The 25,559-nt window shown below is 41.5% G+C and overlaps 1 protein-coding gene across 8 annotated transcripts in view; it reads left to right on the top strand.

The window, feature by feature from the left end:
* FBXL20 (F-box and leucine rich repeat protein 20) overlaps positions 1 to 25,559 on the top strand; it is a 69,925-nt gene that overhangs the window by 5,242 nt on the left and 39,124 nt on the right. For 5 of the 8 annotated variants that reach the window (XM_039516525.1, XM_039516520.1, XM_039516522.1 and 2 more), the window contains exons 2-3: positions 12,063 to 12,134; positions 15,609 to 15,670. In XM_039516525.1, the coding sequence (XP_039372459.1) occupies positions 15,609 to 15,670 (62 nt within the window). In that variant the 5' untranslated portion in view covers positions 12,063 to 12,134. Of the gene's footprint in view, positions 1 to 12,062; positions 12,135 to 13,583; positions 13,603 to 15,608; positions 15,671 to 25,559 lie in introns of those variants that run through there. The other 3 variants (XM_039516524.1, XM_039516521.1, XM_039516526.1) reach the window with 2 other exon arrangements.

The raw sequence follows: 25,559 nt of genomic DNA, 5'->3' as shown, positions 1-25,559 counted from the left end.
AAATGCAACTACATTACAATATACTAGGGGGAGGGAAGGGAGTCTTTCCTGATGCTTGTGGTAATCGGTTTGTACCCTACAGCATGAAATTCTGTTAACCTTAAGAAAGGTCCTAGTTCTCATCACTTCTTATCCTTTGCCCGTTCTGTCCTGATGGCCTGGCACCCCATCCCTGTACTCTGTGCCCTAGGCACCCTGCTCTCTTTTTAAATCTCTCAATTTGCACCTTCCATGAAACCCATGTCTGCAAAAATACTGTCACTAACCCATCACAAAACATGAAATGAGACGGTGCTTCTCTGAGGCAGAGCATTCCTCTAGGTCTCCTGGTGTGTTTTGTGATATACAGTAACTCCTCATTTAACGTCGTCCCGTTTAATGTTGTTTCAATGTTACGTCCCTGCTCAATTAGGGAACATGCTCGTTTAAAGTTGTGCAATGCTCCCTTATAACGTCGTTTGGCTGCCTGCTTGTAAGATTCTGTGGCAGAGCAGCGACTTTACAAGGGAGCATTGCACAAGTTCCGCTTCTCCGCCTCCTCCCCCTCCCTCCCAGTGCTTTCCCCAGCGCTTAGGACTTTTGTGGGAGAGGGATGTGGCATGCTCCGGAGAGGAGATGGAGTCGGGGTGGGAAGAGGTGGTCCTGGAACATTCCCAGCAAAGTCCGAGCCTGTTCTTCAGGGAAGCTGCTGCTGCAAAGGTACTTCCTAGCGTCCTTGCCTGCAGCGGGCTTTGCCTGTGTGGGGTAAGCCAGGGGCACGTCCCAATCACAGTACAGTGCAGTACTGTACAGTATATAATGGCTTTTGTCTGCTCCCAAAAAATGTCCTTGGAACCTAACCCCCCGCATTTATATTAAATCTTATGGGAAAATTGGATTCGTTTAACATTGTTTCACTTAAAGTTGCATTTTTCAGGAACATAACTATAACGTTAAGTGAGGAGTTACTGTATTTGTATAGGCTGCACTACACTGAGAATTTTTTATCAATACTTCCATTTTAATGCAAGCAATGATGGAAGCATTATCATCAAGCAGATATAGATGACAGAGTGGTTAAAAACACCAGCGTCTGATCTACGCTGCACATCTACCATTGCTAGTATGCATTGTGCTGCATTGGTGCTCGACTCCTGAAAATTCTCAGCACAAACAATAGTTTAAGCTGCTCCCGAGCAGGGACTATGTCATGTTCTGAGTTTTGTACAGTAGTGAGCCATGTTATTGACGCTTAAGTAATTATAGCCTGAAAAAATGCTATGGCAATATACTTAGTCTCCAATATATTCTCAAAAGTAATAGCCAACCTTTCCAGCTTCCTCGAGGAGACTCCACACCCTCCAATTAGTGGGAGTTGTTTCTGGCCATAACGTCATTCTTTATGAGGAAGTTAATTGGCCTACCAAGAAAGATTCTAAACAACTTGGATATCTGCGTCAATAAGTGTGTTATCCATAATAACCCTTCATACTAAAGCATTTCAAGTACATCAACTTTATTCTTTTCTTAGCATCCGTTGCCTATCAGTATTTCAGATTCAAAATATTAGTCTTCCTTCCAAGAGTTTTAATGGCCTACACGTCTGTTAGGCCTTGTCTGGAGTTAAACCTGCTATGAAATGATGCAAATGGAAATCAAAACTAAATATTTCAACTGTTTCAAAATACAGTTGCAAATTATTTCATTCTGTATCTATAAATTTCTCTAAGCAGAATCATCTAATTTTAATTTACACTCTAGCATCAACTCAAATCTTTTGAGGCTACTCTCCCCTCAGTATTCCTTGCTTAAGATCATTCTTTGGTCTTCTAGTTGTGTTTCCATATCTGAGCTCTGGTTGGCCTCCTAAAATCCAGAGCTAACTTTTTCTGTAGTTTTCTTTGATCAGTATTGCATGGCTCTCATTCAGCCTTTTTGTCATTTTCAGGCCTGTTTTTCAAATGGATTAGCCATTGCCTGAAATCTCCTCCCTCCAGATGAGATGTAGCTAGTGGAAAAAATAACTGTACTGAATATTTCTATAATCTCAGATAGGTCTTGGACACCTCAGGGATATCTGAATTACTCAGAATCTAAAATCTCCTTTAAATGCAGTGAAACAAACTAAATTCTGGACAAATTGAACAAGGAATGCCAATAAATGTTTGGATCTTACTGTGTGCCCCTCTCACTCCTCTACCCAGAAAATATAAATTAATGTGTAGCCAGTGTTGTACTTACTATTGTGTGGTGTATTGCATAACAGAAAAAGAAGAGAAGCTACTGTTGGCATGCCATCAACAGAAAGCTAAACCATAGAGCAGAAGTTAGGAGTCATCAGGTGGTGTTCCTGAGTCACATAACAGCATTTGCTTTTGTCAGATCTCAGCTAATAACATAAAATGTATTAAATAGTGATAGGAAATGGTGAGTAAATAGCAAAAACAAAAATTTAAACTTTCCTGAATAAGGTTTTTTCCTTAAAGGTCATGGCCTCACCATGCTGCTGCCCTTCTGTCCCATATACATCTGTTTTCAAGTTTATCCCTAGAATACCAAAATAGACTTTTTGATGTGTATATATACTCCCCCCAGAAAACAAACAAACAAACAACAAAAAAACAAAAACTTCACTGATTTGAGGACCCAGGGACTCAGTTTGTTGGCTGACTCTAAAATCCTTTTATGTTTTAGAGGTGAGTGAAGTGTCTGCCTGAAGCTTAGCAGATTGTTTAACCTATTGAGAGTTTATGCATCACTCACATGTGGCTCTGTCACTAAAGAGGTGCAGTGACCACACTTACATACCCTACCAAAGGGGCTGAGTGGAATTTAACCAGATTCAGAAGCAAAAGTCAGTTTAGCTGAGCTGTGGGAGGAGTAGGATTAAACAGGAAGACTTGGCATTTTGTTGGAGGGAATAGGGCAAGAGATGGTAACATGAATCACCCCCTATTCATCTCCCTTGTGCAGTATTGCCCATGTTTTGCAACTCTGGATGCCATATAGGCAACTTGCCAAGAGCTGAGAACCTTGCATATTTTGCATGTAAACACAGGGGTTTTAGTAAAGTTTCTCCACACCTAAAATATGTTTGAATCTTGCTCGAGAGAATAACTGAAATTGCCTCAGGTTTGAGTTTACCATTGGTTACAATCCTGCCGTCTATCAGCTTTTGTCATTGTGTTGTCGTTATAGTGGGGACAGTGGCCACGTGCAATGCTTCATATATCCCTGCTGCAGTGTGGGAGACTATTGCTCATCCTTCCAGCTACAGAGTATAATGGCTTTAAAGGTGATGGGGAGCTGAGAGTTGTACCAAGAAAAAAGCATGTACCTTGATTGACCTCAGCCCTCTGGCCCCGGAGTCCATGCTCAGATGTCTCAAACACCTTTTGCTACCAAAGAAGGGTACTTGCAGACGGCTGACAGCTAAAGTGCAGACACTAGCAAATGACTTTTGGGGGGACAAACATGGGCAGCTGAGCAGTAGAGCATAGGACTATGTGCAGGGTTTCCCAGAATTGTTGTGCATTGCAGCACCGATGTTTCTTTTTTTTTTAAAAATAGTGGATGTTGATATTATTCCAGAATAGATTTTCTGCTCTGGAAAAGTTAGAGCGCTTTTTATTTTTGGGGGGGCGGGGGAAAATGTGGGGAAGGAACCATATGCTTGAAATTAAGGCCTTTGATTGGCTAAAGGTAAAGTGAAGCACAGGCATGTACTGCAAGTGTCACGTGTTACATGATCATTGACTGAACATCTCCTCTTTAGATTCAGCAGTGATATTTCCCTGTTGGTTGCATATTACTTCTCCTGGCTAGGCCCTTTGACACACATGTAAATGGTCACTTTTCATGCTTGTTACTGAAACAGGCATTCTTTGTATGCTAGGCTCATTTTGTTTCAGACTATGGATATTCACCTGAGGCCTAAGACATATCAGGTAATTTGTTTTCCTTTCCCCTGCTGGATTGCCTTGCTACTTAATTTGTTCAAACTAATTTAGCCCCATTATGTAAGTAATCTTGCTGTGTTTTTGCCATATGAATGTGGTATGGTGCACTTAACTGTAATAATATACTGTCATAAATCTGCGTGTGGGTGGGTCACTCGTGCATGTTTTACCTTAACCTGTTGATCTTTCAGTTGGAAGAACACTTTCAAATAGCTGATTCTCTTAAGTTTGGCAAACTTGCCCTGTCCCCTCCCCAGCACCCCATGTTAATAATGGGGACCATATAGCTCGATTTCTTTTATTTTCTAGCAAATGCACCAGTAATAGCAACATCAGCATAGCTCGGGTAATGGGATTTTCGAGAACTTGTGGTCCCTCTATTGGTTCTCTGTTAGCCGAGTATAAAACACTAGGCCTTACAGAAACAGGCAAAACCACAGACAATCTTTCTCAAAGGGGATCATTGTTTGAATTATATGTATAATGTAGTATTTACAACTTGGAGACCTACCAAAGTCAAATAACTTTGACAAGTGAAGTTTTGGCCCCTGATAATGCTGGACCATTTCTCTTAGGTATGTTTTAATATCTGACTATATAAAACTTTATGGAAAACCACTGGAATTTTCTTGTAATTGTTTTAAAAAACAAATGGTGAAAGGAATATATAGTTTAGCTCAAACACTATGGTAGTGGATGACCCATAGCATACTTCATGGAGAAAGCCATGTCCCTGTAAAGTCAGGAAGTCTGATCAACTGTAAGGGAGAGAATAAAAAGGAAATCTACTGTGAATACTAAATTTATGGCTATTTCAGTCTCTGTATAAAAACTCTTAACCCTAGCACACAAACCTTCTCGTCCCCTCCCCCCCCACATACATATGTAAGTTGAAGCAAGATGTGGAGTAAGCCACCTAATTCTTTACAGTGGGGCTTGATTTTTCTATTGTTACGCTGAGGAGTCAAATGCTTTTAGCATTGTCATTAACTCTTAGGGCTAGTCTACACTAGAAATGCTACAGCAGTGCAGCTGCACCACTGTGCTGCTGTAGTGCATCTGGTGAAGACACTCTCTGCTGACAGGAGAGAGCTTTCCTGTCAGTATTTTAAAACCACCTCGCCAAGAGGTGGTAGCTATGTTGATGGGAGAAGTTCTGCCGCCAGCATAGCACTGTCCACACCTGTGCTTAGGTTGGAGTAACTTATGTCACTCTTGGGGGGGTAGTCTGTTCACACCCCTGAGCAACGTAGGTTATACCAACATAATCTGTAGTGTAGAGAAGTCCTTATAAATTTGACCAAAAAGCCTTTTTGCAACTTATTCAGTAATCACTGATTAGAGGCTGGCTATACAGGCAGGGATGAAACATCTTTCTCTGATACTTTTAATCACCAGTGATCTTGGTAGGGAACTCAGTCTTTCGTAATAGACTGTCAAATCACTTTTCCTCATCAGCTGTCACTTGCATGTTGAGTAAATTGCATATTAAACTATTTCTAGGAATAATAAGCTTATGAGAAGCCTCAAGGGCTAGGGTCTGTTTCATACCACTTAGTCACAACTTTGGGTTTGGCATTTTATGGCCTATGTCTGGTGCTAAGCCAGGATTCTCTCTGAAGGTATGTCTACACAGCAGCTGGGAGGTGCAATTCCCATCTGCTCAAGCTACTGCACTAAAAATAGCAGTGGGGATGTTGCAGCATGGGTGGCAGCTAGGCTAGCCACCTTTGTACCCATGCCACAGTGTCCACACTGCTGTTTTTTTGCATGCTATCTCAAACAGAGCTAGCTCAAATCTGTCTACCCGTTCTGCAAATTGCGCTGCTCAGCTGCATTGTAGACATATCCTGCATCTAAAGAGCCTGTGAACATGGGGAGTGTGGAATGAGGGCAGTTGTCTATGTAATTGACAGTCAGTAGATTCCTATTCCCTGGTCCTACTGACACATGCTTAGAGAGGATGTCAAAGCAGTGAGACTGCTAGTGACAGCTTTATTCAGTAGACTGGGGCACGCATGCCAAAGGCAGCACACAAGCTTATTTTTTCAATGGCACTCACACTGCCCAGGTCCTGGCCACTGGTCCGGGGGGCTCTGCATTTTAATTTAATTTTAAATGAAGCTTCTTACACATTTTAGAAACCTTATTTACTTTACATACAACAATAGTTTAGTTATATATTATAGACTTATAGAAAGAGACCTTCTAAAAACGTTAAAATGTATTACTGGCACGCAAAACCTTAAATTAGAGTGAATAAATGAAGACTCGGCACACCACTTCTGAAAGGTTGCAGACCCCTGCAGTAGACCATCATTTCCCTAGGAGATTTTATACAGATTAAATTTGGTAGAAAAAAGAAGTCCCAGGGTAACTGGAAAATTTACAAGAAAAGCTCACCCAGTCGGAACTGCTTGTATTATTTATAAATTAGTATTCACAACAACGTAATGCTCAGAGTCCCAAAAAGCCTTACATTTAAATATCACTTATAATTGTGTGTCTTTCCTTACCAGAATTTTTCAGCACCTCAAACAGGACAGCACAGTTGGGCTTATATTCTTGTTAAATATAAGTGCCAGTTACAGTGTGTGCTGTGGAGAAAGAACTTCTGAATAAAGATATTGCTAAATTGGATGCTATAGATATGTCACTTCATTAACAATAATGTTGAGTTTATTTTACAGGAAACTTGTGGTATATTCCCTAACCAAAGCCAGACATGAGGTATCAGTGCACTTTGAGAGAGTGTTAGCAAAAAGTCACAACTTGTATTTTTTTTTTCCCAGCAAAATATTGCCATTAGGCATTCTGAACTATTCTTCTCCTTTTGGACTTGGTTGTATTCCATGTGAGCTATATTTCATTCACTCTCTCTCAACCTGTACCAGACTTGTTCATTTATTCCATAAGGGCCCTAAAAGTTAAAGATAATGTTCTTGAATTCATTGATCCCATTTAATGCTAGATTTTGGACATGAGCCAGCTATTGTAAAGCCAAGAAGCTGTTCATAGGGTCTCTCTGATTAGTGTTTAGAATTGAAAACTGTACTCGTTGACTGTTTACACAGGAGTATCTATTAAATGAAAGTGAAAAAATCACAACATTCCTATATTTTTATAGCCTGGAAGGAACATTATTCACATTTGCCCTACCAGACCATAGTTCTTGTAAACAGTCTATTGTTTATCTATATTTTAATATTCTGTTGTTAGCCTATAATGTTCAAACAGACTAGAGTATTTCAGGTAGGGATGTGAATTGGCACCTACAAATACTAAACTTATCAACTACAGTTTCAGTACTTCCAGATTTTAGTTCACAGTCTAGATTAACAACTTGCAAGATTTTTTTTTTAAAAACCTCACATACTAAAGTGTCAAAATAATCCATGGAAAAGATTTTTTTTTTTCTGGTTGGTCACATGCCTTTAAAAGAATACTGGTGTCCTATTTAACTGCATTATCAGAAAATGAATTTAAGTGAGCTACAATATTTTTAAATTGTATTGAACTGAGAATTTATACCAGTGTTTCATAGATCATCTATTTTAATTTCTGTCTTGTTAACAAATCACACTATCTTACATTTTAGATGCCTAGACATGTTTTATAGTAACTGAGAAGCTAATGCCAAAAATGGGCAACTCGACACATTTACGGAAACATCTGAAGTCATCTTATCGTGTCAGGCTGTCTGTGTGGATGCTGCTCCAACTCTCCCATTCTCCCACAGCTTTGTACTTATTGTTAAATCCTGAAAACTAAAATCTCCTTTCTCATTCTCTTCAACTCCCTATTTCTCTGTAGATGCCAGCCCACACTTGGCTGAACACTTGAATATTTGCACTAGGAATAGCATTGCATTTCAGTCTAGTTTCTGTTGGGCTGTTTTAGTTTCTCTCTCACACGCATGCACGCACACTGGAGCTATTGTCAGAGGACTGGGATTTGGCAGGCATCCACCGTATTGTCTCTCAGTTGGATGAACATTAAGATGAATAACAACAGGTCTCAATGTGACAACATAGGCTAGAGGAGGAACTTGTCTGTCGGCTGTTAGCTTGGAAAGATCCAGATAAACCATCCTTTTTTCTGTGGTGCTTTGAATTTCATGCTTTAGAAGAACAGTGTTCAGGTTCAAGGTCCACATCTAGGCTAACACTTAGTGTTGGATTATTGCGTTTGGCACTGTTTCTCTTAATCTTAAAGTCCTGTGTGATTTGATTTAAAAAAAACAACCCCTCACTGATGCTAAAGCCAGATGCAATCTCAGCTGAGAACCAGCTGACTTTGTCAGCAGCATAGTAAACACTCCTGACCTTGCTAATACACACAACCGTCTTATACTTCTGACTACTTGGTGTTTAAACCACACAAAGAGCTACCATTGTAACTAGTATTTTAATGCCCACTTTAATTGAAGTAAAATATGATTCTTGACCACTAAGCATGTTGCCATTAACTGATGTCTGTCAAAAGGCATTTCCGCCCCTTGAGGTTGGTACACGCTAGGGATACCACCTCTCCTTTCTTCTTTATAGGTGGTGGTATTTGCAATATGTCTCTTTAAAAGAGTGCATAGAGGATGCCACACCTCTCAGGTGATGTACCCACAAGAGTAAACGGTTTGTTAGATGGAAATGAACAATGAATAAAATGTTAGCATGCAAATATACATCTTAGCCATCCTTCCAATGAGAGGGAACGTGAATTTAACCTTGAAATTGCTTGCATAAAAATTGCACTTGTTGATAAAGCAGAGACAACACACGGGGTCTCAGTTCCTCCCTCTGATATCATGAATTTGGCAGTTTAGATGCTGCTGTCATTGTCTTTCATGTAGGAGAGAAGAGAATCTGATTGCTCTGCTGTCCAGGGTTTACTGTGCATTAACTACATGGTTTTTTGGAAGGGGCAGACTTTCTTTTTAAAGGGAAGATTTTAGTACTGTGTGTTACAATACATGTGTCACAGACTGGAAGGTGAAGCCAATACTCTGAAAATTGCTTTAAGTTTTTAAGGTGCTAAAGTAATAAATTTTATGTGGACTTTGTTCTATAGATTAATCTTCTCAAACAGTTTTTGTAAACCAAGTATGTCTTAAAATGACAACTCGTTTTTAAGATGTTTTAATAAAAGTAAAAGATTATAAATCTTATTGAAAAGAGAACTTGAAAAACACCGTTTAGTTTTTCTTCATAGGTTCAACTTCCTCCTGTTCTTACACTCACTCACTCACTCACTCCTCCACTCTGCCAGAGGTGACATTTACAGAAATTTCTTAAGATTTCACCAGCCCGGAAGACCTTTGCAGCACACAGCCTGGTTAGAATTGGGGTCCTAAACAGTTCATGTTCCTTGTTTTAGACTGTTTTCAGATTCAGGAAGACAAGATTGCACTGGTTTATATTCATAAAGTTTTCTTTGGAACTGTGAGGACTAGAAGCTTAACCGTTTTCTTAAATTCAACATTAACTAAATTCTAAGCACCCTTCTCATTAAAGAAAGCTTTCTACTCCCCAGTGCAACATACGCATATCAGCATGTGGGTCCCTGAGAGAGATGAATATAGAGATGTTTGTGTTTTCTTCAATTGTACATTTTGTATTTTAAAAGCAAACTTTCCAGTATGTTCAGCAAATGGAAATCTCATTCATAGGCAACATATTATACGCTTCACTAAGGCTTGGTGGGAGGCACAGCCTGGCACCAAACTAAATATACTCACCCACGCCATAGTCTGTCAGACTGAAGTTGCAGAACCCAGAGTCTCATTGCACCCACACTTTTTGAGGCTCTGCCTCTGAACGTGTAAGCGCTGTTGGAAAAGCTCTGAAATAATTGCTGCAATAGTATGATGATGTAGTACTAGTGTATATTGTAACTTATTTATCTAGGACATGTACAAATGAAACAATTCTTAGTGTACGACTTTACATTTATTATATTCAAATACCCTTTTTGTACATGTATATAGTATGTTATACATCACTGTTGCATATGTGAGAATATTCATAATTATAAAAACATACTCTGGTTCACTTACACATAAGTAGGTTTACCTGAACTACAATGCTGACAATGCATTTTGCCACAGACACCATTGCCCAGTCCTCCACTGATGGCCTAAAATATTACCCCATTGTAATCACTGCGCCCTCTAATGAATGGTTGGTATAGCAAATACCTAAGTAGCAACTTCAGCATCCTTACTATATAAAGATGATTAACTGTAAATGAATTTGCTTACACTGGTATGACTTCTTAAAAGTTACAATATTGTCAGTTTGCAATAACTAATATCCTGAAGAACTAGAGGGGATGGTCATAGCATAGTATGCACTGGAGGACGAAGGAAAGTGACAAAACAAACTAGACAGTTTAGATAATTGATAGTTTTCACTTTCTGCCAAGTGACATCGATGTAAAAGAATGTCTCTTCCCCCCCACCCCTTTCGGGCTGTACACTTTCCTAGGCTGTAAGATTTGTACTTACTTGAGTCTTTCAGATACTTTTGCCCATGGGCATACAGAGACCATTCAGTTAGATTTCTGTTTGGTTTGGATCATTGTATTTGTATGCACACACTCATCAGAATACTGGAAACAAAAGATAATTCTACCCATGAGTAAAGGTAATATATGGAGATATACCAATCTCCTAGAACTGGAAGGGACCCCGAAAGGTCATCAGGTCCAGCCCCCTGCCTTCACTAGCAGGACCAATTTTTTGCCCCAGATCCCTAAGTGGCCCCCCTCAAGGATTGAACTCGCATCACAACCCTGGGTTTAGCAGGCCAGTGCTCAAACCACTGAGCTATCCCTCCCCTCCAAATAGGGGGGAGTCAAATAGGGTTAGAGTTTTTCTTATTTGGCAATAAATGTAGCTTGTAGCCCAATTACTATCTTAATACATTGTTAAAAGAGTGGATTTTATCCTAAAATCCATCAGCTTTATAATTTCTTCAGGGTTGCAAAGTCACACTGCCTTGTAACACATAGTTGCAATTAAATGAATCCTGTGTATTCTCCCTTTTCCTTCCTGTCTCTTATAATAGGGGAGGTATTTCCATGTAGAAGTATTGCAGAACTGCATAGGCACAATAGCTTGGGAAATATTTCCAGAGCAGTGAAATGGCTGTGTGTGAAATGTAAAACTTCTAGCTGACATATGCCCTGGAAAATTCCACAGGTTCTGCCAATTTTCCAGCTTTGGCACATGAGCTGGAATATATTTATGGGAAAGCAAGCCATCCTAACCTACTAACGACCAACTCCTTTAGGTATTGTGACGTTGGCATGTTGTCCACATCTTGGCCATGGTAACAAAAGAATCATTTCAAAATACAAGCAAACATTGCCCTCAGAGGCCAGTAAGAGAATAGCATTATTTAAACAGGACAGTCTTACTCTTGTCTCTCTCTCTCTCCCTTTTTCTGGTTATTTTACTTGGTGCGTGTATCTTGCCAAAATACCTCAGATTTTCCCTAGTCATATAGCAGGTTATGGCAGCCTGTACAATATGCTACTCCCTGTTCTGAATTCCACTCCGTTTCCATGTCGGAGTGCGGCGTGTTACCTCCTGTCTTAAGAAGATATTTTTGCGCCTTAGTTTGTGGTATTAAACACTGATTGCAGTGAAGCTGTGTTCTTTGGGTTATAGTCATCCAAGTGTGGAAGATCTCTGCACAGCCCAACACCGCTGAAGCACGGCTGTAGCTATCCGGTGGGGAGATATAAAAACTGAGATAATACAGAGGGTCTTGTGCACATCAGAAGAGCTATATACTGCCTCTGAAAAGGGCTGTTTTGGTGGTGGTAGGCAGAGTAGAGAGGTGACTGGAGGGGATGGGAACAGTTTCAACAGATAAACTGGAAAAGTGACTGGGGAGGGGCTGCATTACTGTGTCGTGGCTTGCCTTCACGATGGAGGTGTGTGTGTAAATTCTGTACTCCCCCTCTACCCCTTTGTTCTTGTATAGTTCCCGGCACAAACATCCTGGGCTTTACATGAGGGGTGGATTTCATTCTTTGTGGGGGCAGAGGTTTGGGGGTAGGTTTTACATTTTATATGGGCAGCAAAATTAACACACAATAAATGCATTTGTTTTCTTTTAGTTTCTGGCAAGAAAACCCATTCAGCAGAAAAACATCTGGTGTTGGAGGGATGTTAAGAAAAGCAAAACGAAGGTCATTAAAAATTACTTCTAGAAATAAAGTCAAAAGATTTGAAGTCCCGGTTAACTTCTTACATTTCAGAAGTTAGGTGTGTTCTTGGTGCTGACTCGCTCGTGAGTCCCCACACCACAATAAAACTAGTCTCCCTTTTCAAAAGTTGTGCAGGTAAGCACAGTCCTTACTTGGAACGCAGACTGCTAAACATGGAAGACTGCAGATTTTCACTGTACATCAAATGGTTTCTGTCTTTACCCTTTTTCTCCCTTTTCATTTCAATTGCACATGGAGAAAATAGGTAAGGACCTCTTACTCTGAGGAATTTGTGTCAGTTCTTCTGTTTGGTTTATCATTGATACACTGCCAAATAATTACGGTTAGTTCTTGCCAAGCTTGTTCCCCCCCTCATGCATATCCATTTAGTGCATAGGGAGGAAATAATGGTGTATAAATAATTCTTGTCTGTATAATCTTATTTTGATTTTTACAATGCATTTATAGAACTTGAAGTGCATGTAAAAATCAGATTTTCCAACTGGCCACATTAGCAATCCTAGTCAATCCCTCCCCCCATCACTTGAGTACCGTGCTTTCCGACAAGGCTTGTGGAAATAGGTGGTGCTTTCTCTGTAGCCTGAATGTCACCAAACTCGGATTCTTTCAGAGCAGAATGAGGGCCCTTCACTGAAAATGTCCTGCCTCTAATCCCCTCACTTTAAATTTACAAGCTGTTACCATCAACAATTTGCAACTTCCTCATTATTGCACAAGGTGAAGGACAGTTTCTGTAGTAGTCAGAAACCAAACAATGGGAAGGGCTTTATAGATTTAGGTCAACACCTTGAATTGCACCTGGAATAGACTGAAGCAAGTGGTCAGGTGTAATATGCTGCCTGTGGAAAACTTGAATCAGGCAGCTGCATTCTATAGTAACTGGTTTCGAAGTAGCCTTGAAGTATAGCCTCAGCTAGTGACTGGAGGTAATTAATGTAATGCATGGGTCGCTGTGGTGGTCAGAATCCAGAAGAAACAGTTGTAACTTAATAGCCAAGTTTAGGTGGGTTTGAGGGGTGGGGGATGAATGAGAAGTTCAGTTGTCCACTTCTAGGTGTCATCTCTATTTCAGGACTTTATGTGCCTTGGATAATCTCTTCTAGCATGAATCTTTCTAACTGCTATCCTACTGTTATCTGGCTTGTCTCTCCCCACCCACCACCGTGTGTGGAATGTTGGTTCAAACATGCAATCCTGGCACCGACAATTATGGGGGAAGACATCAGGTACACCTCTGTACGTCTGTATTACTCTGCCAATAGGACTTAACCCAGAATCTCATTTCCTTACTGAGCAAGTGGGTTTTGTTGTAGGCAACTCACAGCTCCCAGAATGTTGACAATGCTGCTTCGGTACTCCGGTCATAGTCAGCCCCAAGTCCAGCACAACAAACTTGTGATTCACACTATGGTTATCTGCAAGGCATCAGGTAATATTAATGGTAGGGAAATAGAACTTGGGCTTGTAAATCACTAAGTGCTATTGAAAATTTTACCCTTATTTCCAAAGAGCAGTTCTGATATCTGCTTGGGATGGTGGTACGTGTGTTACTTTTTATATATATGAAAAGAAACCCATATTCTGTGGACTTTCATTTACAGACCACCTTCTTCATTACCTCTGTCTGCAGGTGATACCTACCTAAGAGCCTACATATATGCAGCATGGTGGTTTATCGTGTTAAAGTATGATATATATATAAGGACAGTTTGGAGTTTTTCTGGTCTCCTGTAGCATTTTTAACGTTCAGAGGTCTTTCCTTACTTTGCCTTTTGTATTTCAGAGAGCCTATTTAAGACATAGAAGATTTCTAATGTCCTTTTTTAACTCTTAATCTGATCCTCTGTCAACAGAGGAGTGACCTACCTTGTGGTGTATTAATGCTGGGTGTATTTGCCTTGCATCTATACAGCCAGACTGGTTTAGTGAAGCCCACTTAATCAGCTGATAAGAATCAACCTTTTCAGAATGTAGCTTCACTGCTCATCAGTCTTGTTTGTTAGGCTTTGCATTTGTGGGGTATGACTTATCCATACACAACAGTTCTTGCATGTGTTTTGGGAGAAAGGTTAGAAACCTTGTTAGTGAATGAAACTTGTTATTTTTAGACTTGTTTGTTTGCCAGGTTTGATATAACACTCTGTCACTGTCAGTTGGAAATGTGCTTCAGCATTACTGTATGATAGGTATGGGAAACTTGAATGCTTGACCCAAGAATATAGGGCAACAAGGCTGCAGACAAAAGTGATCTGGGTATTCATAGGTATTCTCTAATTGCCCCTCCCCCAGGTTTAAGTGCATTTTTCAATGTGAGGAAGTACTAAGCCTTTAAATACGTGCAGATCATCCATGGGAGCACATGAGATTCTGCCCTCCTGCCTTCCTTATAAGACTAGTTGGTAACTAGAAAACTGAGGCTTGGCTAGTCTGTTTTTGATACAGCTAGTGAGGTGGTTTTAAAATTGATTAGCTGATCAGTGAGCCCTTTTGTAAATTAGTGGACTGCTATGTCGTTGAATAATCTTTAGGAATGTGGGGGGGAGTGTGAGAGAGAGAGAGAGAGTGTGTGTGTGTGTGTGTGAGAGAGAGAGAACAAACTCTTGCTTAGGTGCCAATGGAGAGGAATGTAGTATTCTCCCTGAGTCCTCTCTTCCCATTGCAGATCTATGCAGATCATACTACTCTTCGGGCCATGCTTTGTAGTCACGATCCTGTAGGGGAACAAAGCACTGCTGGTGATTTTTCTTCAAAGCTCACAAAAGCTGTTCCTTTATCCTTTTACTGCAATTGTACAGGCAGTGGTGATACCCTTATAGTTAGGCTCCTGAGTTGCAATCAATACCTCCTCCTCATCAGCTCTCCTTGCTCTTTTCTTCACTTTTTGTCAAGGAAACAGGAGCCAGCACACACCCTTCCTGAGTCACCATTGCCTGTACGTTGTGGCTCCCTGAGTGCCTCATTGTTGCCTTTCTTTCCGGTTCTTCTTGTCCCCTGGCACTAGTGGCACAAGGTTGTTTGGTGTAATGTTCCATTTTTCTCTTTCCTTGGAAATGCCTGTGCTTTGATGCATCTTCTCAGCACTGTGACAGGGATTGAAAGTCCCTTGTTAGCATATGTGAGCAGATGCTCCTTCATAGGGTAGGTTTCAGTCTGTAACACCCAACAACCCCTATTCTCCCAGAACTATTTATAATTAATCCCTCTTTATCAACCCATGAAGCATTTTTGGCCCAATTGAGCAAAACTACATCAGGCATAAAATGCCAATTGCGCAATGGTGCCCAATCTAAGAACTTGAGAATTTAAGCACGAAGTTGGCCCTGTTGATGTAGTTGAAACTGTCTTGTTACCCAGCAGTTTTGCTCCTAGAAGTAATGGTTTATAATGAAAATACAGGGTGGCTAAATGGTTTAAACTGTTTGTTTTTGTTTGCAGATGTTCTCAAACAATGACGAAGCTGTGATCAACAAAAAACTTCCGAAAGAACTGCTGCTTCGGTAAGCTGCCTTCCAATTTGTGAAATTGGGGAATTTCTGTGTGTCTGTTTACAAGCAATAGCTAATTTAGCTGGTTCATTCATAAGTTATGAGCTTGGATTGCTTCAATTATAAAGCCATAAACACTATGCTGATCAAGGGCCTGCATTAGCAACAGTTTATGCTAAATATTTTGCTGTTGCTTTTTATGTCTTTGTGAAGTGTTAAATGAATTTGCTGGTCCTCTGTTTTCATAGATGAAAAGGTATAGGTCAAAAAGGCCTTTAATGAAAATAAGTGCTAGGTATAGGCTAATATCTATACAGCCTAAAATAGGACACACTGCCTATATTCTTGTTAATGTGAAATGTTTCACCTGAAAAAACCCCACACAACCCCTTTCTCCCAAAGACTTAAAATGTGAGAAACTATTGGAAGATGGCCAAGTTCCCACTTGAGCACATTTAACTGCAGCTGCTGTAAAAAGGAGCCGAGTGCTCAGCATCTCATGGGATGGGACTCCCGTCATGGTATTGTGGAATCTAGCTTGTGTTAGTATTTCAGTCTATTTCTTATGCTGTGAGTATTACCTTGACATTTACTACTGAAGTGAAACAACATGGAGCAACATAAGTGGCAGCTACTTTTCAAATCTGGAAACAAACAAACAAACCAAAAAATCTCCCTTTTTCTATCTCTTGTTTTGCTCAGACTAGAGCAGAGGTGGGCAAAGTACGACCTGTGGGCCACATCCGGCCCTCAGGACTGTCTGCCCGGCTCTTGAGCTCCTGGCTGGGGAGGCTAGCCCCTGGCCCCTCCCCTGCAGCCACGCGGGCAGCACAGCTAAATCTGGCTGGGCGATGGGGCTGTGAGCTCCTGCTGCTCTGAGTTGCATGGTAAGGGGGCAGGGTTGGGTAAGGGGCAGGGAATTCCATGGGGGGTAGTTGGTGGTTGGATAGGCCCCCGGGACTCCCATGCCTGTCAGGGGTTGGAGATGTAGATAGGCGTTGGGGTAGTCAGAGGAAAGGGAGCAGGCGGTTGGGAGGGGACGGTTTGGGGCATGGGGTCCCAGGAGGAGGCAGTCAGGGGACAAGGAGCAGGAGGCTGGATGGGTTAGGGGTTCTGAGGGGGGCGGGAAGTGGGAAGGGGCGGATAGGGCACGGGGGCGAGGCTGGATGAGGAAGCACAGCCTTCCCTACCCAGCCCTCCTAATAGTTTTGCACCCCGATGTGGCCCTTGGGCCAAAAAGTTTGCCCATCCCTGGGCTAGAGGATAGCCCTGTACAGAATAGCAGCTGTCAGTCTGTGCTGAGGATCTGAATTATTAAAATGAGCAAATTTCTTGAAATGCGTGTAAGTATTGCTCAGTGATAATCAAGATTTAATGATAGTAAAAAGTCTTTGGAGGTGAGCCCTGGTCTCTGAAAAAAGCACTAGTCCATTTAAAATAGGATGAATAAAGATTATCTGATACTCTGTAATGTTTGTTACTTCTCACAATACCCCGTTAGTTGGAGCCATAGATGTTGGGAAAAGCTTTCAAAAACACCTACGTGATTTTAATGAAAATCTTTGGGACTTGGGCTCTTAAGTCTCTTAGTTGTTCTGGAAAAATTTACTTATATTATTCTTGTCATTGTAGCATCTGGACGTGTAATTCACTAATCTTCCTTGAAGGGTAATGTCTGGTTGTTTACTGGCCACAGATTGGGGTGCACCTACCACTCAAAGCACCAACTCTGCTACATTGAATCTTGCTCTGGTCGTTTGAGTTTTCATCAGGTGGTTTCTATTGAGAAACACTTTTTCCAGAACCATCTCCACAGGCATCTCAAACCTTCCTAATACGGGAGTAAATCTTGAACTGAAATAACTGATTATTCTATAAAATGTTTAGTTCACAACTGACTTCTTCAGTTCTCCTTGCTGTTGTGAATATTTGTTTTTGAATCTGCAGTGTATGCACTTAGTTCTTTGGGACAGGGACTGTCATTTGCTTACGGTATAAAATACAAGCCTCCGTAGGTGGATGAGATAAGCTGGAAGATGAGGAGGCTAGGGTAACAGATATAGGATGTCTTAGCACAGACTAGCTGCATGTACAGTTCTGAACCAGTTACCACATGTAAGTGCGGCATGGGAGTGAGTGTGGACGAATGGGTGATCAAGTGGCATCACTGGTATAGCAAAGGTAGGAGTCGACCCTCACAATAAGATAATTGGATGTATAGGTAGGTTTGGGTCCAGATTGCAAAGGGTTTTGATAAGGCAAGAATTTTGTGTCTGATGCAGTAGAAGAAGAGGTTCCAGTGGAGGAAGTTAGAAGGGACGACACAGTTGGTGACGAGCTAGAAAGATGTTAGTAGCATCATTTGAATGGACTTGAGGGGGGGAAAGGTTGCAGGCATCAAGGCCAGAAGGGAGTAGATGATTAGAGCTTGGATGAGATTTCTGGCACTGTGGTCACAATGGAAAGGTCTCAGAGGGGTCAATAGGCCTTTCTGAATCTAGGGAAGTGGTTGCAACTGGAAGTTAAGGACTAGAAGTTTATCCTAGATGTTAGGAGGAAGAGCTTTTTCTCTCTATGGTCATGTCTACTAGGGTATTTTGCACTCTCAAACTCCCACTTGTGTTCGTCAATGGAAGCAGTAGTGCAGACAAAGATCCCAGGGCTGGATGCAATTTTAGTATGGGAAGGTTACCAGTAGTTCATCCCTTGATATCACTTTTCCTTGGTAAAGTTCATAAGTAAGGGTTGGAGTGCTGGAATCCACCATTTGCATTCTGTGAAAATTAATTAGTGCAGTTTGACAGTGCAGCCTTTGAAAGAGACTTGGATGCATTTATCTAGGGGGATCTCCTGTAAATGAATGTCAGTGTCTACAAGACAAAGACGTGTGTGTGTGTAAGCAACGCTGCTGGATAATTTCTTGTTCTCCAGTTCCGTCATTCTGAGGATGATATTGACGTCGGATGTATGTGGTTGTGAAGTGAAAAACTGTACTTGAGCCCATTCGGTTGTGGGAGGGTGCAAAATGGGCAGACAATAGGTCTTGTCACCCACACAATGTAGAAATCTGTGGGAATTCATTATCATTCTCTCATCCTGCCTAGCTGCTGAGGTTTTTGGTGAAGACCTATAGCACTTTACATCTTCAAATGGTCTTTATCTAAACACTTTTGTGAATATGTAGGAATGGATTCGTTGTCCTTTCTACAGATAAGGAAATGGAGGCACAGATTAAAAGTAATCTCAGTGTTCCAAATTGGAAATAAAGCGTAATTTTTGACAGCGAGTAATTAACCATTCGAACAATTTACCAAGGTCAATTTTTAAATCGAGATTGGATGTTTTTCTAAAAGACATGCTCTAAGAACTATTTTGAGGACATTCTGGGGCCTGTTATACGGGGAGGTCAGACTAGATAATCACAATGGTCTCTTCTGGGTTTAGAGTCTGTGATTTCCATTCCCCTGCTCAATCCAAAAAGCTATGCTTGATTTGAATTTATATGGGAGCAAATCTGCTAAATGCTTATCTCTCTTTTGAATCCTGAGCAGGAGATTTTAAACCAGTGACTAAGCAGTTCTGCTGTGGCTACATGGCCCACAATATTGTTGGAAATAGTGACTTGATTCTTGCATTCTGTGAGTGTATCCCTCTTAAGAGAAGCCAGTTGTACAGCGTAATTATCAGTCTGTATGATCTTGCAGTCAAAATCTTCATTCAAATTCCAGGGTTTGCCCCAAATACTTTTGTATTATGGTAGTGGCTAGGGATCTCAGTGTGCAAATATAGAATAAGAGCTCTGTCCTGAAGAGTTTACAGTCTAAATAGACAAGACAGACAAAGAGTTGTGGAGGGGAGGGATGTAACATACAAGCAGGTGAACACTATGAAGTTTCACAAAAGCCATATTAGTTCCATGATTTTGTTGTTGTTTTTTAATTTTGCAGGGTGGAGCTTTGTTGGGAGAGGATTATTTAAAGAGACAAGGAAGCTAGAGGTCACATTAAAGGGGGGGTAGAACATAAGGGGTACATGGAAGATGAGATGTGAGGCTTGAATAAAGCGACTGTAAGGGAAGGGGCAGGAAAGACTGGAGTGAATGCACTTAATCCAGCAAAAAGGGAAGAATGTCCACAACAAAAGCTATTTTAAAAGTCCGTCCCCCCCCGCCTTCTGATGATATCAGAGTCTGCATGTCCCTGCTTCAGCTGCTTCTCTCTGCTTCTGCCCATTTGAGTCTCTAACTGGCTACTCCCAGCAGTTTTTGCTCCCAAGTTTTTATGGCTGGAGTGAGGGGTGGAATGACGTGGATCCTGCTGCACCAAAAGTCTCTGCACAGATCTGAGTTCAGGGAGCATTAGGGTTGAGGTACTCAGGCTGGGTCTCTGCTTCTCCCTTCTCTCTCTCTCTCTCTCCCCCTCCCCCCTCCTTCCCCGCACCCCATGATGTTGCTGGACCCGCTTCAGCTGCTTCTCTCTGCAGCTGCCAGATGAATTTCTAGGGGTTTACACCTTTTAAAGAAATGGACATTTCTAAAAGAGCCAAACCATCAAAAGGTAGAATTCAGTTTATCACCTTCTCATTCCCGCAGAGCTACCAACTTCTATTTGGACAATGTCTAGCTCCTTGGTTTGTGTAGCAGTCAATTTAGATGCACCCTCCCTGAGACAGGCCAACAGCTGGCTTATGGACTCTGAAAGGTGAATTTGTTTCTTTTTTTGGCATTAGTTGTGGTTAATTTAGACGTCTGTTTTGCCAAAATAGCTGTGTGCCAATAGTTTCTGTACTATCTAACGTGATGGCATCGATAGCCCATTGAGAAAGGGCATTCATACGTTAAGGCAAGCTGCCAATTGACTTTTGAATGTAGGCCAACCTCCATCGAAAAGTCTGAAAGTTTTTTGTTTTGTTTTTTTCCTAGAGAAATGGTGATATCTACTAGTTTCCTAAGGAATTTTTACTCCTCAAATATACACTTCTCTGGCCTGGGCTCCCTGGCCCTAAGGAGTTTGCCTTTTCCAAATTGGTTCACATAAGGTCACTCAGCTTTAAAATCCTCCCCTCTCATGGTTTGATCACCTTCTGTTCAGTCCCCATTCTGCTGCCCCATAATCTCCTGCCTTGCCTCAGCACACAGTGCAGTGGCTTGCATCTACCTCCATATTGATTTCTCCTTCGCTAGCTTTAATTCTGCTCCAAATGAGTGAAGAACAGAACACAACTGAATGGTTCCCCAGTGAGAGGCGCAGCAAACTGTAGTCTGTGCGTACTTGGTCAGGCCATAGGAACCAATTTAATAAGAAGGGAACAAAGCTTGACTGTTTCCCTGAAGCTGGGAATGGGCAACAGGGGATGGCTCATGATGATTCCCTGTTCTGTTCATTCCCTCTGGGGCACCTGGCATTGGCCACTGTTGGAAGACAGGATACTGGCCTAGATGGACCATTGGTCTGACCTAATACAGCTGTTCTTACGTTCGTATGTCTTGAATAGCATTTCACTGGGTTGAAGGTCAAGGTGATAAATTGGATGGTAGTCTTTTGACCGCTGCATATCTTTAAAGGCCCTATCCAGCTCACCTTGAAGTCAAAGGCAAAACTCTCAGGGTACGTCCATACTACCCGCCCAGGTCAGCGGGTAGTGATCGACTTCTCGGAGTTCGATATATCGCGTCTCATCTAGATGCGATATATCAAACTCCGAATGCGCTCCCGTCGACTTCGGAACTCCACCACCGCGAACGGCGGTGGCGGAGTCGACGGGGGAGCCGCAGGCTTCGATCCCGCGGCATCTGGACGGGTAAGTAGTTTGAACTAAGGTAGTTCGAGTTCAGCTACGCTATTCGCGTAGCTGAACTTGCGTACCTTAGTTCGACCCCCCACCAGTGTAGACCAGGCCTCAGTGGTGTCAGAGGAAATGGTGGTGGTGATTGGAGAGAGTAAGGAATCTCTTAGAAAATCCTGACTGGATTTGAAGAAGTTGGAATGATAGAAATGTACTGGACATTTCTTCATAAAATATATTGTGGCTACTTGCCTTGCTGTAGACTGTGCTAGTATGTCCAGAGAGGGCAGTATTCTGCCCTTTCACAAAGCTTTTCTGAGCCCCTTGGTCCTACTGTTATTGAAGAATGGTCATAATTTGTTGCTTTCCAATGGAATGACTTAATCTCTATCATAACAATCAGATTTGACTCGGGTTAATGCTGATATTTAGAAAAGTATCTGCCTCTCCCCTTCCAATGACTGTGTGAACAGAAGTTAAACAGCATGTATTATATTCTTGCTGCCACTCCTCTATGAGGAGGACAAAGGCCAAGTGCGACAACATAGCAGTCAAATGTCAGCAGATGTATTTCATCAAAATAAATATGCTGTGTAGAACTTAAAAACAAAATGAGTATTTTCATGATTGATTGAAATTATAGCTGATTTTTCTCATCCAGTAAGGCAAAACTAGGAGTCTTCATGCAGATATACTATTAAATAACCTGTTAATTTTTTTACCAACTTCTCGGAGTTTGATTGCTGAGTGATAGCTATTTTTATTAGCCTGCTAAATAACAACATAGAGCTGTACAGTGGACAAGAAGGATGTTTTGTGCAACATTTTCATGCTCTTAGGCATAGCCTCCAAAATAATTTGGAACAACGCCAAGAGGTGGCTCTTTTTAATAAATGAATGTTGCTATATGTAGGATCTAGGAAGGACTAGATAGGTCTCGTCCAAACTTCTGAAAGCACAGAATGCTTCCCTGTTGTACATTCTCATTTTAAACCAGTCATGGGATATTAACAAGAAATGTTTATTACCTTTTAAGTAGGGTTGGATTATCCATGCTTGGGTTTTTGTGTTCTGTTTCTACTGTGCAGACTACATAATTCAGACCAGGGTGAAGAGAAGCCCAGTATTTAATTATGATCCATACTGTGTGTGTATTGAAGGAGGAACCCTGTTTCATCATTGCCTAGCCATGCAGGGCAACCTGTTTTTCCCCTCTAGCAGTTTCTCGGAGGAGAAAAGCCCGTCCTTGGAGTTACTTTGGAAAACTAACTTCAGGTCATTCAGCCTATAGGACATTCAGTGTGCGGCTGTGTTCTCTCCAGCAATTGTGGGGTGCTATAGGTTGGAGCCAAGTTGTGAAACAGCCAAAGTGCAGAGCAGAGTAGTGACTGTTGCTGAAACAGTATTTTTTCATAGTCTGATTCTGCTGAGTCATTGTTTGGTATCAATGAGAAAGGACTAGGGAAAAAGTAGTGCAGACAGCATTTAGAAGGGTCTTTTTTGCTTAAACAAAGCTAATTTTATTAGCTATTTAAGAGCGTGATTTTAAATTCATTGTTTGTCTTTCATGAACCTAGTCATTGTCAGACAACCACTTCCAAGCAACCAGTCTAGCTAGGGCAGTCAAAAAACCTACAAGAACAGCGCAGGGAGGCTATTGAGGGAGATGTGACAGGAGAAATGAAAAGTAAGAACCCTGTAATCTAAGCATATTGGACCATATAGAGATGGACTTTTAGGATCAGGAAAACTTTTCATGTGCTTTTGTGTTTACTCTCGCCCTCGAGGATACACCTCTGAGGTCAAAGGGGCAATTGTCAGCCATGTTAGCATCCTTTATACCTTGGGGAGGGGAAAGAGAGGGACAGAGTAGTGAGTTTGACAGCTACCCAACAGTCCTGTTACTGGAATATTTATTAATGGCTTGGAATTTCTATGGAGGAAGAATTATAATTTGTGGAAAGTGAGCTTGCCTGATGACTTAGCTGCAGTTGTGTTCCTATAGATATAGATACTTGTGTGTCATGTAACAAGAATCCAGAGAGACAATAAGAGTATTTTCCTTGCTTCCAAAGTGCTCGTAGTCTTCATATGAGGGCTGATATGTTGGCTGATGTCATGCTTAATTTGAGGGAAGATATTTGTATGCTGAGGGTTTATTAAAAGTTTTCAAACAAGGTATTGGATTCCTTTCTGAAAACCCAGTATTGGAGCCAGAGCTGTGTGTAATAATGAAATGGATGTTAGGACCAGAAAATGAGGTTGAAAAAAGCGATCATACTTCCAGTATGTCGGTGTGGATCCTACAGCAGGTGTGCATGTGCCCTGTGCACATGAAATTGAAATTTTCTGATTAGCAGAGTTCGTTGCCCTGCATCACTTCATACTTCTGTGTGAAGGTATAAAGGATAAAGTGATTGCAACCTTCCCTCAGTTCCCTCTATCTGCCTGTGGCAGTGGGTTGGACACTTAAGTGTCCTATCTGCTACTTTTCTTTTGAGCTTCAGACTCTTCTTCTAGACGAGTTTTGTCATAACCAGTCCTCCTTCACCTCCCTTATTTGTGGTTACTACTTTAATTTAGACCTTCCTAAAACAGCGCAGAAAGTGGTCTAAAATTTTCATCTAGACCAGTCAGTCAACCTACCTTTCTTCTTCCCAAAACTATGCTCTATGCTGGGAGATGAGAAATTACACACCCTAAAAGATAGGAATTATTTTGGTGAAGTTCTCTGGCCTGTTACACAGGAGCTCAGACTAGATGATCCTTCTGGCCTTGGAATCTATGAATGTATATGGAAAGGACCAAACAATTCAGACTGTCTCCCTATCTGCTTATAGCCTTAGCCAGATTTTTTAAAAGTCAAGCTATCTCTTCACAGAGAATATTGAAATGGATAACAGCGTATCTCGCTGTCTTATCAGCTGGCTGGTGAGCCTCTCATTCTACCAGGGCACAAGCAGTGTCCTCCACCGGCTTCAAGAATGTGCCTGTATCAAATCTGTAAGGTGGCAACTCACTGACCTTTGTTAAACACCATGCCTTGGATTGGCTGCCAGGTCAGATGCCGAGAGCAGTACTTCAGTTGCTTACCCTGCAGTAACTGTGGTCCTTCGAGATGATATGGTCAATGTGGATCCCACTGCCTTCTCTCCCTTCCACTCTTAGAAATCCTCAGTTACATTGGCCTTTTTTATGGCCTGTGCTCCCATCTTTTATGTCCCTGTATGGGAGCATGAGGCAGCCATGGGTGATGCACTGCCCCCAATTGATCTGCTATGCAAAAAAAAAAATCTCATCTTGTGCACATGAGGCCCACGTGCTCCTATAGCAGAATCCACTCCAACATCTTGAAGAGTCACAGTTACTGTAGAATAAGTAACTGTTCTTTTCCCACCCTACTGTGGACTGGCTGCCAAAAGGGTATTTGCAGTGTTGTTGTAGTGTTGGTTCCAGGATAGGAGAGACAAAGGTGGATGAGGTAATATCTTTTATTGGACCAACTTCTGTTGGTGAAGGAGACAAGCTTTTGAGCTTCACAGAGCTCTTCCTCAGGTCTGGAGAAAGTAACCAGTGTCCAGGCTAAATACAAGATGGGACAGATTGTTAAGCATAAGCATCATTGAGGCATGACAGTGGCTGTCTACCAACTCATTCGAAGCTATCTGGCTACACAACTGCCAATACATGTGGAAGAACCTGTTTATATAAATGACTGTCCAGATCACTGCGCTCAGCAGTGTTTCCTCCATGCTGCGTGGAAATGATGCTGGCTTGCAGAAAACAGATGAATTATGGGATGTCAGAAGGGGAGTCATGGGAGTTTTAGATTGACCCAAAGCCACGGAATTCCAGGCGGCATTTCACAATGCATCGAGAAAAATCATAGAATATATAGAATCCAGTGGCAGAACATTGCACTATGGGGTATGTGCCCAGAATGCTGTGTGGTTATTTATTTAAAAAAAAAAAAAAAAAAAAAAAGCACAGAGCTTTGTGAATGCAATGATTCACAAGGGAAGTAGCTTAAGCCAGCATAAACAAAGCAGTGTGGAAGCACTCTTTTGCTGTAGTTATAGCAGGGGAAAATACACTGAAAAACCTTTCCCTGATAGAC

Source organism: Mauremys reevesii, linkage group 27, assembly GCF_016161935.1.
Source record: "Mauremys reevesii isolate NIE-2019 linkage group 27, ASM1616193v1, whole genome shotgun sequence".
Taxonomy (NCBI): domain Eukaryota; kingdom Metazoa; phylum Chordata; order Testudines; family Geoemydidae; genus Mauremys; species Mauremys reevesii.
Note: the sequence above shows the minus strand (reverse complement) of the source record. Positions and strands in the feature narration are given on the sequence as shown.